The sequence below is a fragment of the Trachinotus anak genome, unplaced genomic scaffold (genome assembly GCF_046630095.1).
Source record: "Trachinotus anak isolate AG129_WGS33_773 ecotype Australia unplaced genomic scaffold, CSIRO_AGI_Tana_v1 ptg000024l, whole genome shotgun sequence".
NCBI classification, from domain to species: Eukaryota; Metazoa; Chordata; class Actinopteri; order Carangiformes; family Carangidae; genus Trachinotus; species Trachinotus anak.
In genome coordinates this window covers 14,509,485-14,526,303 of record NW_027273875.1, presented here as the reverse complement: position 1 = coordinate 14,526,303, position 16,819 = coordinate 14,509,485, and the positions used below count along the sequence as shown (strand labels likewise).

The 16,819-nt window shown below is 43.7% G+C and overlaps 1 protein-coding gene across 1 annotated transcript; it reads left to right on the top strand.

Annotated features, from left to right (window-relative positions):
* Nucleotides 1–475: 475 nt before the first annotated feature.
* On the top strand, nucleotides 476–5,945 carry dlb (deltaB). The gene is made up of 7 exons (XM_071461318.1): nucleotides 476–737; nucleotides 828–1,067; nucleotides 1,261–1,318; nucleotides 1,453–1,710; nucleotides 3,122–3,483; nucleotides 3,950–4,166; nucleotides 4,382–5,945. The coding sequence occupies exons 1-7, from the start codon at nucleotides 687–689 to the stop codon at nucleotides 5,095–5,097; spliced, it is 1,902 nt and encodes a 633-aa protein (XP_071317419.1). The 5' UTR covers nucleotides 476–686; the 3' UTR covers nucleotides 5,098–5,945.
* The last annotated feature ends 10,874 nt before the right edge of the window (nucleotides 5,946–16,819 follow it).

Here is a 16,819-nt window from a genome sequence, read left to right as displayed (position 1 = left end):
TTAGTTAATGTCGTGGCACGCTCATTGTTTCACACTCTGCCCAAACTCCAGTGTCTAAATACTTTTATGTTCCTTTGGATGGAATATTTTCATTTTTATTTTCATCACATTTGGATTAAATCTCAGTCCAACTTCATTACGATTAAAACAGTTCACTAGAACTTGTAGTTTGCTGTTAAAGCTCCATCTGTTGTTGACCACTGGTTTACATCAGGCCTTTGTGACCCTTCATCTCCATCACCCACGTTAGTTTACACTTTCCTGGGTGATTGAGATTCAAACATATCTGCCAGCCTGCCAGCTTCTTATACATATTCCTATCAAGAACTTTGTCCAGATGTAATGTAGGTTGTCTAAATCCCCCAGGCAGGCCCCCTGTGCCAGGCTGCTCCCCTGAGGTCTGCTCCGGCTCCACCTCTTTGCCTGTGACGCGCAGTATCTGAGGGTATAAAACCACTGTGCGCCTTTACGCACCAGAACGCAAACAAGTGGAGTGCCAAGAATAGGACGGAGGAGAAGGGCGTGAGGGAAAGAAGAAGGATTTAAGAGAAGCCCGAAGGATCATATAGAACAGTGTTGAAACTTTTTCAGGGACTTTCCTCTACATTGGGTTTTCCTCAGCAACTTTTGGGAATATTATTGCACACGACGGATGCGGACATTCACTTAGAAAACTCTGAGAAGAAATGGCACATCTTCACCTAAGATACCTCTTGGCTTTGGCCTTAGTGCACACAGTAAGTTGACTTCTGTTAGTGCTAAAACAACAATCTCAACATGTCTTTATGTGTGTCTTTATGTCTGATGTCACGCTCCTGTCTCTGCAGGTCCTGTCCTCTGGTGTGTTTGAGCTGAAGATTCATTCCTTCCACACGGCGCAGCGAATCTGCAGGAGACACAGGGACTGTCATATATTTTTCAGGATTTGCCTGAAACACCCGGAGGATGTGATCTCCGCTGAGCCACCTTGCACCTTTGGCACCGGACACACCAACGTCATCAGAGCTGATCACACCTCCATCTCCAGCAGCGCTCCCATCAGGGTGCCGTTTCACTTCAAGTGGCCGGTAAATTCAACATCTCACTTCCACAGACAATAGTGGTGTCGCTGGGTGTTGTAATTGGTGGATAAGATATGACTGATTTATTATTTTAATTTTAAAACCGCATACATATTGCTTTTCAATGTCAAGAACCATAAAGTTTAGCTGGCATTTCATTTATTCATGTTGGATAAGTTTGTATTTTCTTCGGTTCTAGGGAACATTTTCCTTGATCATTGAAGCTTGGAACGCGGAATCTCCAACTGAATACACAGGTAGGTTGTTACCTGTGGTCACTTCACTCTTTCATCGGACTGAATGAAATAAACTCACCATCTGACGCACGGGCTCCCGCGCAGGTTCCCTGCAAGATGCCGCTGTTAAAAACAAACGTCCCCTCTCTTTGCAGACAACCAGAACAACCTGGTGAGCCGTCTGGCGACCAGGAGGAGACTCGCCATCGGAGAGGACTGGTCCCAGGACGTGCACTTTGGCGAGCAGAGCGAGCTGCGCTACTCCTACCACGTCTTCTGCGACGAATACTACTTTGGAGACGGCTGCGCAGATTACTGCAGGCCGAGAGACGACACGCTGGGCCACTACACCTGCGACGAGGAGGGCAACCGCATCTGCCTGGAGGGCTGGAAGGGAAACTACTGCTCTGAGCGTAAGTGAAGTTCCCTTGAGCAAGACACTCAGATCCTGTAGTAGTAAACACTGGAGTCAACCTCACATATCCTATAGCCTATGGATTCAAACTACATTGATGGTACCAGTAGAATATCTACAATTGAATTGAACCTGATCTCACTTTAATCCTCCATGTCACCACAAGATGTAAATGTCACATGTATTTAGTAATTATCTCTAATTCTAATAACAGACTAATAAACTTTGTTTACATGACACCTTTCAAAATAAAGTTACTGTTTTGGGAAAAACAAATTGAAAACCATTCAGCACTACAACAAGATGAAATCAGGTAGTCTAAGTAAAAATTCACAATATGAACCAAAAAAGAATAAACACAGTAAAATCTGAGGACTAAGACCGGAGGATGGCGTCATGATTAGGATTCTCCAATCTAAACTCTGCTTCAGTACAAAACATTGTAAAGAAAGATTTTTTGTAAAATAACATGTAAACATGTTATTTTTTTGATTCATCAAACCAAATGACCCAAGACATTTCTGCTCAAGTCAAATCACAAAACACTGATATAAAGGGTCATAATATTTGTGACTGTCCAAACCTTTCCTCCTCTCAGGAGTTGAATGATTGGACTCATGTTTTATCAAACTTTTTTTTGTTCTCTACTCTTTTCAGAGTCATTCCTTCATCTAAGTCATGTCCTGTAGCTGTGTTTTACTGTTTTTTGTAAGACAGTCTGTGGTGCTCCATCTGCCTTTTGTTCTCTGTTACAATGAGAGAAAGAACTGTGGCCCCTATGAGATACACACTCATTTGTCAAGGTGATCTGGGTGTGTGTCTGTGTGTGTGTGTTCTGAGTGTGTGTGTGTGTGTGTCTGTGTTCTGAGTGTGTGTGTTCTTAGTGTGTGTGTGTGTGTGTGTTTGTGTGTGTCTGTGTTCTGAGTGTGTGTGTGTGTGTCTGTGTTCTGAGTGTGTGTGTGTGTTCTTAGTGTGTGTGTGTGTGTGTGTGTGTGTGTGTGTCTGTGTTCTGAGTGTATGTGTGTGTCTGTGTGTGTTGAGTGTGTGCGTGTGTGTCTGTGTGTTTGTGTGCGTGTGTATGTGTGTGTCTGTGTGTGTGTGTGTGTGTTTGTGTGTGTTGAGTGTGTGCGTGTGTGTGTCCGTGTGTTTGTGTGCGTGTGTATGTGTGTGTGTGTGTGTGTCTGTGTGTGTGTGTGTGTGTGTGTGTGTGTGAGTTTGTGTGTGTGTAATAGGAAGAAGATAAAAGAAAGCGTTTTTCTCCGGCAGTGTGCCTACCAGCTGCTTGGCTTAATACTTAACTAACAGTGAAGTCTGGAACAGGGCTGGGGTCAGACAGGGGGCCTCTGCGTGTGTGTGTGTGAAGGCGTACCCATTGTAATCATACACCCTCCCCTCCCTCTCCTCTGCAGCCATCTGCTCGGCGGACTGCAGCGAGAAGCACGGCTACTGCGAGGCCCCAGGGGGCTGTACGTGTCGCATGGGCTGGCAGGGCCCCTCCTGCAACGAGTGCGTCCGCTATCCAGGCTGCCTCCACGGGACGTGCGGCCAGCCGTGGCAGTGTAACTGTCAGGAGGGCTGGGGGGGGCTCTTCTGTGACCAGGATCTCAACTACTGCACCAACCACAAGCCCTGCGCCAACGGCGCAACCTGCACCAACACGGGCCAGGGCAGCTACACCTGCACCTGCCGGCCCGGCTTCGGAGGCACCAACTGCGAGCTGGAGACCAACGAGTGTGACAGCAACCCCTGCAAGAACGGAGGCAGCTGCAACGTGAGTATACACACTGATAATGTGCATTAACACTAAAATGACCACACGACAAGAAAAGAAAAATAAACTTTATCGATCCCATTCAGAAGAACAAGGGCAGACACATGGATAACTGGCTTTGAAAACACCTTTTTAAATTAAGAGTAGTAGTTATTTATATTATGAACATTGATTATATGAATAAAGTGAATAATGTGTGTTTCTTGTAATGCAAACACAGCAGTGCAAGCAGGTACAGTCAGCAGTGGGACTGACTTACAGTGTTTGTTGTCGGCCTCTGCTGGGCTGCACTAAATTCTGCACAACGCACATTGAAAATCGAACCCTGTTATCTTTTCTCTCACTACTCAAAACAAATGGAACAAGTTCTTACAGCCCCCACAGTCCCTCATGAACTTAAAAAAACAACAATTATTATTGTTATATTTCCACTTAAACATCACGGGTTTTTTTCCACCCTCCACAGGACCTGGAGAACGACTACTCCTGCACCTGTCCACAGGGCTTCTACGGTAAGAACTGCGAGATCATCGCCATGACGTGCGCGGATGGTCCCTGCTTCAACGGCGGGACCTGTGTGGAGACTATGACCGGTGGCTACACCTGCCGCTGCCCTCCCAGCTACACCGGCTCCAACTGTGAGAAGAAGCTGGACCGCTGCAGCAACAGGCCCTGTCTGAATGGTGAGACCCCCTCTCTGGCGACATCTTGTGGCTGAAGTGCAAACCAGCAGTTTCTTTTCTTTTTTTTTTTGGCTGACTATAAAGTTGTTTTATTACTGTCAGCACTCAGCAATACATGGACAGTGTTAAATATAATCCCATTAACACGCTGTCTATAAATGAAGTGTTGTCCCTGATCTCCTGGATGCTGAGCAGAGTGTTTCTCCCTTTTGCAGGTGGAGAGTGTCTGGATCTTGGCCAGAGCATCTTGTGCCGCTGTCAGGCTGGCTTCACTGGTGCCAACTGCCAGATCAACATCGACGACTGTGCCTCAAGCCCCTGCCAGAATGCCGGAACCTGCCAGGATGGTGTGAATGGCTACACCTGCTCCTGCACCCTGGGCTACACCGGCAAGAACTGCAGTGTGCGCTCAGATGCCTGTGGTGCCCGTCCATGCCAGAATGGTGGCACTTGCTTCACCCACTTCACGGGGCCGGTATGCCAGTGCCCTAAGGGCTTTATGGGTCCAAGCTGTGAGTTCACACTTCAGCCCAGTTTCAAGCCAGCTTTGCGCCAGTCCTCACAGCCCTCTTCTGCCACCCTCACCATCTCCTGCATCCTGGCTGTTCTGGTGCTGGTTTTAGTGGCAGGCATCATCTTCCTGAGGAGGAGGAGGAGACTGCAAGGGAGGAAGCAGCTGAGCGACACTGCAGTTTATAACGACCTGGAAACCATCAACAACCTGGGAGGAAGCGAGAGAGAAGCCTTCCTCGGTCCTAATGGCCTGTTCAAGATCAGCAACAGCACAGCACGCCTCAGCCTCTCCCTGTGCCCAGACGGCAGATCTGGGTACAGGCACAGTCCTGTGGAGAGCAGCCTGGCCAGAGGCGAGCGTCAGGACTTTATGTGGAGGGACGAGGCCGGCCTGGGCTCTGGAGCAGGGCTGAGATGAAACATGAACGTTCAAACAGGGGAAAAAGAACATCAGCACTTGTTGCATCTCTCTCTTTGTGCACAGGAGCAGATTCATGAGTTGAAAACTGTTCTGCTCATGCTGGAGATAATTTTACCATTAAAATGTAAAAAAAAAAAAGAAAAAAAAATTTACAAATGAACTATTCTGATGAATATGATTTACAAAGATTATTGAAAAAGTATATGGGGCAAAGCTCTTCCATGTTTAAGACCCAAAGAGACAAATAACATGATCCACTTTTCATAGGACCTACAACACAAACCAAATACAGGAAGTAACAATACTCTGACCACCTTTGGAAAACTGGCCCAAAAATATGTTTTATTGGGTTATTGTCTTTAATAAGTTCACTTTGTTTAATTGTTTCTCATTTTTTTTAAACACAGAATTTTTGTTTTGCTTTTCAATCTTCCTTTGGCCATTATTTCCTTATTGTGCGTACCATCATTTTTTTTATTCTTTATATTATTTATTTATTTGAAAACTTATGTTTATAGCTTCTCTTTGATTGTCACAAATGTAGAGATATATTTATATGATGCTGAATGAAGACTGATGCTTGATGTTGTACCTGGGCTGTGCAGGCTGGTGTGAAATATCCCAAAGATCTTCAGAGCAGGGATATGTGGAAAATGTGCTTTATCACACCGAGGCAGCCATCACTGTAATTTAAATATATATAGTTTATATACTACTGATCACGTTGCTCTTTCATGTGCCATTTTGATTTCATGCCAAAGTTTGTGTTGTGTTTCATGTTTTCATTCATATTATTTAATTTCATCATGTGGTGGTTGTGATGTGGAATAAAAGATGTGCTTTTATGTGTTTCTGGATTTAATTCTTTGGTCCAGGAAACTAAGACATGAATTATTTAGAATGACTTTATGATTACTTTGTCATTTCAGCTTTGGTGAGTCAATGCTGACTTTATCTGTTAGATATTATCAGGTATTGATCTTTTATCCAGTACTGACCGAATTGGTCTGATATTATGGAGGATAGAAAAATTTCGATACTGAAGGCATAAATGAGTAAAGCTCATCACTGTCAGTGAACCAATCAGCATGCAGCATGCTTGGAACAAGATCTATTAATGCTGGCTGTTTATCTAAATGAATACATCTGAGTTTGTAAAGAGATTGAGCTTCAAAATAAAACTGAAATGAACTAAAATTTGTATCATAATGTGTAATGTAATTTTCTCTTTGTTAAAATGGATTTGATAAAATTGGTATCACAGTCAAGGTTTTGGTTAACAAAAATTTTTGATCAATACCCAGCTGTAGATATTGTGCTGCTTTATTTCTGAGCAGCGCTGTTTATAAACATTTATCAGGAAACCTCCTGATGAGTTGGATTTGACATCTGGAATAAAGTTGGAAAAAAGACATTAAAGCTTCTGCAAGCGATCCTCTCTGCCACTAGATGTCGCACTAGACCACCAGCATCTCAGACCAAAACAAGTGCTTCATCGAGCTACCCTCCCCTCCCTTCACATCCTCAGTCAGCAAAGAGTCGGCCACTAAACACACAAGAAGACAACAAAAAAATTATAAAACAAAACAAAACAAAAACAAATCTAATCACAAACATTAGCCCACGCTAACAATGCTCCATAGCAATGCTGACAGTTAGCAGCGAGTGACAGCAACATTTGCAGAACTGATACATAATATGGGTAACAACAAGTCAGCTAACATCATGCTACTGTAGCTGTCACTAATGAAAATAAACATGTAACATTATGTAGCATCAAATTACTTACTCATGGAGGAGAAGAAAACCAGCTCTGAGTCAAGGTGGAGCCCTTCAGCAGCTCGTAGGGTTCTCCATCTCAGTAAAGCCAGACCAGTATTAGCCCCTCAGTCGGACAGGGAAGAAATTCAGCCTGCGACCTGGGACTGGTCGCATGAATGACTCTGCCAGAGCCTGTAAAAACTTTTTGTATGTTTTGATGGTTCAGCGACCAGGATTTGAGCCAGTCCAGTCCGCGTGTGCTCTGGTCCTATCCCTCTTTTGTTTGAGGCCTTTTAGACAAAGAATGGTTTCTTCAGTGGAGGAAGGTCACCCACCTCTATGCTGTGTTCTGCACTGTGCCATCTTGCGTGTGGGTGGTGCCTGTGTGTTTATAAATGTGGGGAGGACCAACGGTTTAACAGGAGGGACCCACGTCTATGACGTATGCACATATGCTTCCAGACTGACTACCAAAACAAACCCCCTTTAATTTACAGGCCGTTAATTAAGTAGTAGCCTAATTATGTAGTAATGTGCAGAAATGACTGAGAAACAACAAATTCAAGTAAAATTAATAAAAATCAGTGTAATGACCAGCTGAGGCAGAATAAAGAGGATTAATTAGTGATTATATTATTATTGCATTGTGAAGACAGGCCTTCAGCAGGTAATACCAAGTCTCATATTTTAACCATCAAAATGTCAACATTGTTGTCACCCAAAATAAACGCAGCAGGCAGTTTCCTGGACATATCCAAGTACTTTCAGTGCTATAAACCTAATGTATTTGTTATGTCTACAGTCTTATCTTCCAATAAACCAAGAGGAGTGACAGCCACTGCAGCAGCTGTTCACCAAAAGTGAACAGTAGATGTGTGGACTGATGGAAATGTCATCATAGTTAACCCATAATTACCTTTCCCCTGCCTGTAAAGTGTAGTGTACATTGTTTTTTTGAAATATATGGGTAGTTCCAATATGAGCCATAAGTATTAAGTAAAACATGGTAACAAGAACTTTGGCAGTAATTACTTTTCCATGGTCTGTAAATGTAGCCTGCACAGGAACCCATCTGGATGAAGGGTAGGTAAATATTTTCCAAATACTAAATGAAGACAACAGGTATCATGAATTGTCACTGTACACTTTCCACTGCCTGTAGAGGACAGCATGACAGCATCAAGATAATTACCTTCACATAGGATGTCAAGTGGACAGGATTTCATTGAAGATTTTAGGACACATTAAAACAGCATTGTACTGAAATCCATCATCATGTAGTGGTTGTTGTTACAGTTTGTATAAGTGATAAATAAGAGTTGTTATAGACTAGTTTCTCGTTGCTTCACCGTTATATCGCAAGAAGGCTCATCAAAAACAAAATATAATTTGAACTCCACGCTAAGATTTAACAATTGATCCCTTATTGCACAACACAAACTGCTTCTAAAGATATGACTATTTGCATTTTTATAAAACTCTCCAATATCTGGAAGAAATAATACATAAATTTGAACAATTAATGCCACTTGTAGAGGTAACAATATACTGACTGACTGGACAATGTTTGCCACACTGAAGTTACCTTGACAGATCCAAGGCTGTCCTGATGAAGATTATAATCTACGAATTTCTGTTCTGACTGGCTGTGAAAAATAAGTTAGAATAATGTCCTAATAGAAAATGTAGTAAACCAACAGGTCATAGACTTTCTTGAATTTTGCAGTTTTCTTTGTTGGGGAAACAGAGAACATCATGAGAAAACAATGGTATATTTTGAGTTCAGACTAGAGCCTAAAGAAATCCTTATGTCCACCTAACATGTGCATGGTGTGCACAGTGTAACTTTACCTCTAAGTGCCATGTTTTTTCAGTCACCTCCGTCCTTGTATAGAGCTTGAAATACAAGGTGTCATCAAATGCAACACCAAAAAAATTATCTATATGATTAAATGCCTGTATGGCCTTGCGCGGCCTAAATTAGAAAGGCCCAACGTTGTCTAAATTTACATTACTGAAAACAGAATACAACTTTCTATGAGCTATGTGTGTCTGTTTAATCTGTGTCATTGGCCGTAACTCTGGCCTCCAACACAAACCTGAGTAATTGAATCTCTCTCATGTTATGAAGTGACTGTGTGACCTACAGTGCGGTGTTTGTAAAGGTGGCCCTGTGAGCTTAAATTAGCTGCATCTTTGAATTTGAACAGGTAAAATGGTGATATCCATATATGAAGGCAGAGACCTGTGAAAAACTACAAAGTGCAAATAACTTTTAATTCAACAACTTTTTATTACAGCACAATTGAAATACAATTACAACTGCTTCACTTGGTTATTACTTTTACATTTCCTGTTACTTTGATTTTACTCAATATTTGACTACTTTTGTTTGTTAAAGTTTTTTCTTGACATGTAATCAATGGTCTGCAGATTAAAGGGATGGGACATGGTACATTTCTTTGTTTTTTTGTTTTGTTTTTAAAGGAAAAAGGAAAATATGGCACTTACAGACAATAACTTGATGCAATACATTTGTGTTATGGTTGATATTCAGCTGTAACCTCTGTTGTAGGTCCTGATGCTGTGTTCATGATCATGACAGACACAGAGCTGCTGCACTTCCTGACAATCTTCAGAGGCAATCTAAGGTCACAGCTTCACGACTCTGCTCACACTGGTGTCCAACAACGTACAGGCCACTGTATCATCCATCTCTGTCTCTCGCACACGCACACGCACGTCCGTAAAAGTCACGGCGACAGAGTGGTGACGCTGGACCAAGGTGACGTCAGGGCTGCAGGTCTGTCCACGTTCTCATTTGCACTTGGACTTGACCTGAGTTGACCCGATGCAAAACCTGTCTGTTGGAAAGCTGAACTGTTGAACAGCGGACCCCCTGGAAAACCTCCCGGAAAACAAACCCTCGAAAACTACACTGAAGAGACGCCTGCGGAAAACTCCTGCAGATTTCACCTGCTGAAGAAATGGCTTTGCAGGGACCCCCCATGGAGGAGCACCTGCTGACCCGAGTCAGGCGGCGGATCACGTCCTTTGCTGGTAAGACATCGTCTAATTTTATGCCAAATGTATTAATAAATCTCCCCAAACCCTAAAAAGGTGGCTTCAGTACAGATTTAGCACTAAATTAATGTTAACTTGTTGAATATAAAGATAAATCATTAATAGAATGTTAGTGGCCTGTTAGGAAAACACAGTTTTGATTGACACGGGATGTTTTCTTGGTGTAAAATCGTTTTTAGACAGTAAGAGCGGGCACACTTTCCCGGGACAGGCGTGGAATGTGTTAACATTGTGTATTGACTTGAAAATACTGTTATTTTCGTTTGATTGCGCCATATTCGTCAAATTTGGCGTCGAAAGTTTAGGAAAAAAGATGGCGACCGGGCCTTTTTTTGAAAAATGCCCAAAAAAAAGTATTTTGGTTGTGACCTTGGAGACGATGGAACAAACGCCGACGTCAGAGCGTCCAGGCCGAAGCGGTCCAGGACGCTTTCTCAGAATCAGAATCAGAATCAGAATCAGAATCAGTTTTATTGCCAAGTATGCTTTCACATACAAGGAATTTTTTCTGGTGATTGGTGCAATTGATCAGCAACAGTGGGGCTCTCTAGCCTTGTTGATGAGGCTAATAGCAGATGGGAAGAAGCTATTTTTGTGGCGAGAGGTTTTGGTCCTGAAGGACCGCAGCCTCCTGCCAGAGGGGAGTGTCACAAAGAGTTTGTGTCCAGGGTGGGAGGAGTCAGCTACAATCTTCCCTGCACGCCTCAGAGTCCTTGAGGCGTACAGGTCCTGGAGGGACGGAAGATTGCAGCCAATCACCTTCTCAGCAGAGTGGATGATACGCTGCAGTCTGTTATTGTCCCTCTCCGTGGCAGCAGCGTACCAGATGGTGATGGAGGAGGTGAGGATGGACTCAATGATGGAGGTGTAGAAGTTCACCATCATAGTCCTTGGCAGGTTGAACTTCTTCAATTGCCTCAGGAAATACATCCTCTGCTGAGCTTTTTTGATGAGGGAGCTGATGTTTAGCTCCCATTTGAGATCCTGTGTGATGGTGGTTCCCAAGAATCGAAAATGCTCCACGGTAGCCACGGGGGAGTCACACAGGGAGATGGGGGTGGGTGGGGCTGGGCTCTTCCTGAAGTCCACTATCATTTCCACTGTCTTCAGAGCGTTTAGCTCTAGGTTGTTCTGCCTGCACCAGGTCACCAGACGCTCAGTCTCCCACCTGTAGGCAGACTCATCGCCATCAGAGATGAGTCCAATGAGAGTGGTGTCGTCTGCAAACTTCAGGAGCTTGACAGACTGATGGCTGGAGGTGCAGGTGTTGGTGTACAGGGAGAAGAGCAGAGGAGAAAGAACGCAGCCTTGCGGGGATCCAGTGCTGATGGTCTGGGAGTCAGACACGTGCTTTCCTAGCTTCACGTGCTGCCTCCTGTCAGACAGGAAGTCGGTGATCCACCTGCAGGTGGAGTCAGGCACGCTCAGCTGGGAGAGCTTGTCCTGCAGCAGAGCCGGGATGATGGTGTTGAAGGCAGAGCTAAAGTCCACAAACAGGATCCTGGCATAGGTCCCTGAGGAGTCCAGGTGCTGGAGGATGAAGTGGAGAGCCATGTTGACGGCGTCGTCTACAGACCTGTTGGCTCTGTAGGCGAACTGCAGGGGGTCCAGGAGTGGGTCAGTGATGGATTTGAGATGGGACAGGACAAGACGCTCAAATGATTTCATGACCACAGAGGTCAGGGCAATGGGTCTATAGTCATTTAGTCCTGTGGGCCTTGGTTTTTTGGGGACAGGGATGATGGTGGAGGATTTGAAGCAGGCTGGCACGTGGCAGATCTCCAGTGAGGTGTTGAAGATGTCTGTGAACACTGGAGACAGCTGATCAGCACAGTGCTTCAGGGATGATGGAGAGACAGAGTCAGGACCGGCTGCTTTGCGGGGGTTCTGCTTCTTAAAAAGCCTGTTGACATCTCTCTCCAGGATAGAGAGAGACGTTCCTTTGGTAGGGGAGGAGGGGGGTTCTGATGTGGCTCTGATGTGGAGGTTAGTGTCAGGCTTGTCCCACTGTCTTTCAAAGCGGCAGTAGAACTCATTCAGATCGTTGGCCAGACGGAAGTCATTAATGGAGTGGGGGGGTTTAGGTTTGTAGTTAGTGATCTGTCTGAGCCCTTTCCAGACAGAAGCACACTCTCTGTGTGGAGAGTCCCGTTTGCTTGTTGGGATTGTTGAAGTTTACCTTCAAATGTTTTCAGTGACATTTAGATTAAAATGTATCACATTTTTGAACCAATCCTCAGATAAACCCATAAAAAGGCAGCAACAGATCAGTGTTGTGAATGAAAGTGTTACTGGACTCAGGTTACAACAGAGTTCAGTGATCAGAGCTTGTACTTCACGAGAGACGTGTCATTTTCATAATTTTCATTACAGCTGTATTGAAATGCGAATTGTTCAGTTTAAAATGTAGATTTCGTTAGCAGGGAGGAGATGAGAATGGTTTGTCCTGTTGAACCCTGAACTGCATGACAAACCACTCTCATCTTCTCCTGTGCGTCCTGCACCCTGCAACCAGGGTCTCCTGCACGGCGTGATTTGCAGCTGGCCTCCAGTGACAGCAGGTTCAAGAGACTCGTTTGCTACACAAAAGCGCAGACGTTAGCGTGGTTATTTTGGAGAGGCCGTGTTGTTGTTAATGCATGATTGAATGAAAATACCCCTCGCTCAGCTCAACTGTCCACATCACATGCCTTCATTTCAAAAAGTGACATTAAGTGTAATTATCAGTCTGATATCTCAGTGATTTACACAGTCTTTCATAAACAAAGGAGTTCACAGTTCAGTGGCCTCACAAGGTGGGTTATGCGCATGTCCTGTATTTTAATGCAATGCTCTCTGCTCAATACCATCTGCTGCTGAGTTCTCATAGTACATTTATATGTTTCTTTATATGTAGGACTATGTGGAATATGTCTAAGAATTTAAATATATATAGTATATACAAATATATATAATGATATATATAATATATACAAATTAAAGTTATTTATCAGAGATGGAAACACGTTAGGGAAAGGCTTCTTGTAAGGGGCTGAAAACTGTCTGCGAAGAAGTTTTGAAAAATTTGTAATGTAATGACCTGAGGGACAGACAAATCGCAATTTTTTTGTCTAGCTCTCTTTTTGGAAGCTGTAATCTCCACCGCAATCTCCACCACCACCAACGCATTGTGGATGTGCTTATTAAAAGGCTTTGTGATTTTTATTTTATGTTATTTTATATTTAAGCGACGCTAATGTGTGTTTCACAGTTAAAATGTTTTTGGGAGCCTTACTGTGTTGCACACATCCTTTAATAACCTGTTCTCTCTTAAACATTGAGGCACTGATGATGTGAGTGTATGAGGTCATTCCTCCTTTTACTAATGAATGATTTGTAAAAAATAATTATCTTATAGCCTATATTTTAATAAATTATATACTGCCATGCTTTCTCTGTGGCTGTTTGTCTCAGCTAACTTCAACCCATTATTACAAAGTTTGAACTAGAATAGGACAGAACGTGCCCACGAGCCAGAGTGGTGTAAGCCTGTCTTTAGCTGCCATGACAATTTGCAGTGAGTCAGTGAATTAAATGAGAAAATAAATGGAAGTCAGGAGTCAAGGTTTAGTGATGATCCATAAATACTCACATCCAGAAGAGTTTTAATTTTTCTAGTGATGTTTGTCAAAAAACAATAAACCTTAGTATAACAGCACCGAACTTCAGAGCTTCCCACAAGATGCCTGTGTGGGTCTGGTGCAGTTAGTGTAGGTGAACCTACAATCTACATATATCCAACATTATTATTTTGGTCCTTACGTCTCTTGTTTCAGCCTGTTTTTTACAATTGTAGAATGTTACATTTTTATACCTTTCTTCCCTCAGGTGGCTTTTTTTGGCCTTTCAACAATGAATGCCACGATGCTGAGAGGCCTCCTGATGACCAGGATGGAAGGAGAAGACCTCCGTCTCCTCCGCCCCAGCAGTTCCCATCACCACAGCAGCAACTTGGTCCTGCTGCTCCTTTTCCCCTTTTCTGTTCTGCTCCCTATGCTGCTCGTTTTGCAGTTCCACATCTTGTTCCTCCTGCTTTCCCGAGTGCTGCTCCTTACATTTTCCCGCACGCTGCTCCTGCTTTCCTGCATGGTGCTCCTTATGCATTTCACCATGCTGCTCCTTATGCATTTCACCATGCTGCTCCTTATGCATTTCACCATGCTGCACCTTATGGTTTCCAGCCTGCTGCTCCCTATGCATTCCTGCATGCTCCTCCTGCTTTCCTGCATTCTGCTCCCTATGCATTTCACCATGTTGCTCCTTATGCTTTCCAGCCTGCTGCTCCTGTCGCTGCTCCTGCTTTCCTGCATGCTGCTCCTGATGCTGCTCCTGATACTGCTCCTGATGCTGCTCCTGATGCGGCTCCTGCTTTCCCGCATGCTGCTCCTGATGCTGCTCCTGATGCTGCTCCTGCTTTCCTGCATGCTGCTCCTGATGCTGCTCCTGATGCTGCTCCTGATGCTGCTCCTGCTTTCCCGCATGCTGCTCCTGATGCTGCTTCAGACTCCTCAGATGAGGAGATTGATGTTGTTGGTCTTGATGATGAGGACAGGATTGAGGTCCCTGAACTTGAAGCTGAGAACACTGGGGGACCCCCAGTGTCTCCCTCAACCTCTGGCCTCAGCTCCTCTACAAAGAGGAACAGGGAAGAGAGTGACCATGAAGAGGCTGCAGCCAAGAGGTCGAGGTGGTCAGATGACAGCGACTCAGACTGACTCTAACATGCTGCACAGCTTCTATACCTTCTGGAAACAGTAGAGTTTTCATTGAGTCCATACTTCATCACTGTCACCACACCAACACATCAGGCAGAGCCAATGATTTTCAGGCTAGCCTTTGCGTCTGGCAGGGCTGGTGACACCCCAGGTAGCATCTTGCACTGGGGGGGATCTTTCCATCACTTCTTCATGTTGGCAGAGTTGATGGTTCGACTCTTTTTAACCCTGAGGGCTGGCCTTTGCGTCTGGCTGGGCAAGCAAAGCCCCAGGTAGCCTCTGCGTCTGGCGGGGCTGTAAATGTCCCAGGTAGCGTCTTGCACTCAGGATTTTTTTCTCTTTTTTAAACTTTTGCACAGTTTGGTACGGTGGCTGGATCAGCTTTTCTTTCTTGGGACTGACCTTTGTGTCAGGCAGTGCTGTCCATGCCCCAGGTAGCCTTTGCGTCTGGCAGAGCACAGTACCATTTGTTTGGTCGTGCATTAAAATTAAAAATTGTAATAATAATAATAATGAAAATTCCTTCCCACAGCATTACTGGCTCCTACGGGTAGGTATGCAGTCTGCCAACTGTCATGTCCTCCTATTGAAGCTAATCAATGGCTTAAGAAAAGGATTGGCGGGAGCACATGGCTTTCTGCATCCCTCCCCAATTCAAAATGAAAGTTAGCACTGAAGAGCCCTGCACTGCAAAGGGGTGGAGAAGAAGATGGGAAAACAAGCTCCAAAATCAAGGAGAAGAGAAAGCACTTTACTTTCTTACCACCTTCGCTTGCCAATCGACTGGAAACCTACAAATACATACATGAGCTAACCTCAGGGAATCTACTGACCAAGAAAGATCCCCTAAGGCAGTCTGGGTAAAATCTGCCTGAATGTTTTCCTTCAGAGGTTTAAAAATACCTTCATATGGCTAATACGGTGCTCCGGCTTCCTCCCATAGTCCAAACATGCAGGTTTAATTTAACTGGCGACTCTAAATTCCCTCTTGGTGTGAACGTGAGTGTGAATGGTTGTTTGTCTCTATTTGTCAGCCTTGTGATAGACCGGCGAGCTGTCCAGGGTGTACCCTGCCCTCGCCCAATGTCAGCTGGGGTCAGTGTGAGCCAATCCCAGCTGACTGAGGACAAAAAAGGTGAGTATGAAAAATAAAGTGACATAGTCTATAGTATAGTCTATGATATATGGTGTTGTGTGAACCTGTTCATCCTTATATTACATTTCTTAAGATAATTTATCTCACTAACCATCATTTATTTTCCTCTTACTCTCCCACCTGAGTCGCTGCCACTCGCTGTGGACAGAAAAAGTGAGTACCAGCTTTTGACTGAAGAAGCTAATATTTGTTTTTTATATATTAGCGGTATACTGCTACACATGTTTACACATATAAAATTGCTTTTTTAGTAATTCAAAGTTTTTTTTGTCTGTCTCACTAACCATTATTTATTGCTCTTGCTTTTTACCACCTGAGCTGCTGCTGTAAACTGTGGATGAAAAAGGTGAGTATGAGCCTCTGACTTAAAGGAAATGTACAACAACATAATGTAAAGACAGCAATGTATACTAATGTGTATACTATCTACATGCCTTAATATTTATATATCACTTATTTAGAAGTTCAAAGATCACTTGTCTGTCTCACTATTATTAATTGTTCTGTCTCTTACTCTGACACCTGAGCTGCTGTTTATTGAGGACAGAAAAGGTGAGTATGACAAAGAAAGTGACATAGTCTATATTATAGTCTATGATATAAAGACATAGATATAAATTAGTGTCATTGTGTGAACCTGTATAGTAATTCAAATGTTTTTTTGTCTGTCTCAATAACCATTATTCATTGTCCTTCCTTTTTACCACCTGAGCTGCTGCTGTAATCTGTGGATGGATGACTACAAAGAACTGTCCTTTCCTTTTACTTTCTTGTAGAACATTATTTTGTTCAATAAGAGAATAAAAATATTTATTGGGAGCTTAACAGTGTGTGGACCTACTCTTTTGTATACTGTTCAGCTGAGGGAAATTATTTGCCATCCAGCCTTAAATGTCCTTGAATATCTGGATTTTAGTGTGAGGTACAACTGTGAATCATCAGCACAGATGTGACAGGAGATGTT

Coding starts and splice junctions, on each gene's coding strand:
- dlb (XM_071461318.1), top strand. CDS start 687: ATGGCACATCTTCACCTAAGATACCTCTTGGCTTTGGCCTTAGTGCAC. Junction 1,068..1,260: donor CGTTTCACTTCAAGTGGCCG/GTAAATTCAACA, acceptor CTTCGGTTCTAG/GGAACATTTTCCTTGATCAT. Junction 4,167..4,381: donor CAACAGGCCCTGTCTGAATG/GTGAGACCCCCT, acceptor TCCCTTTTGCAG/GTGGAGAGTGTCTGGATCTT.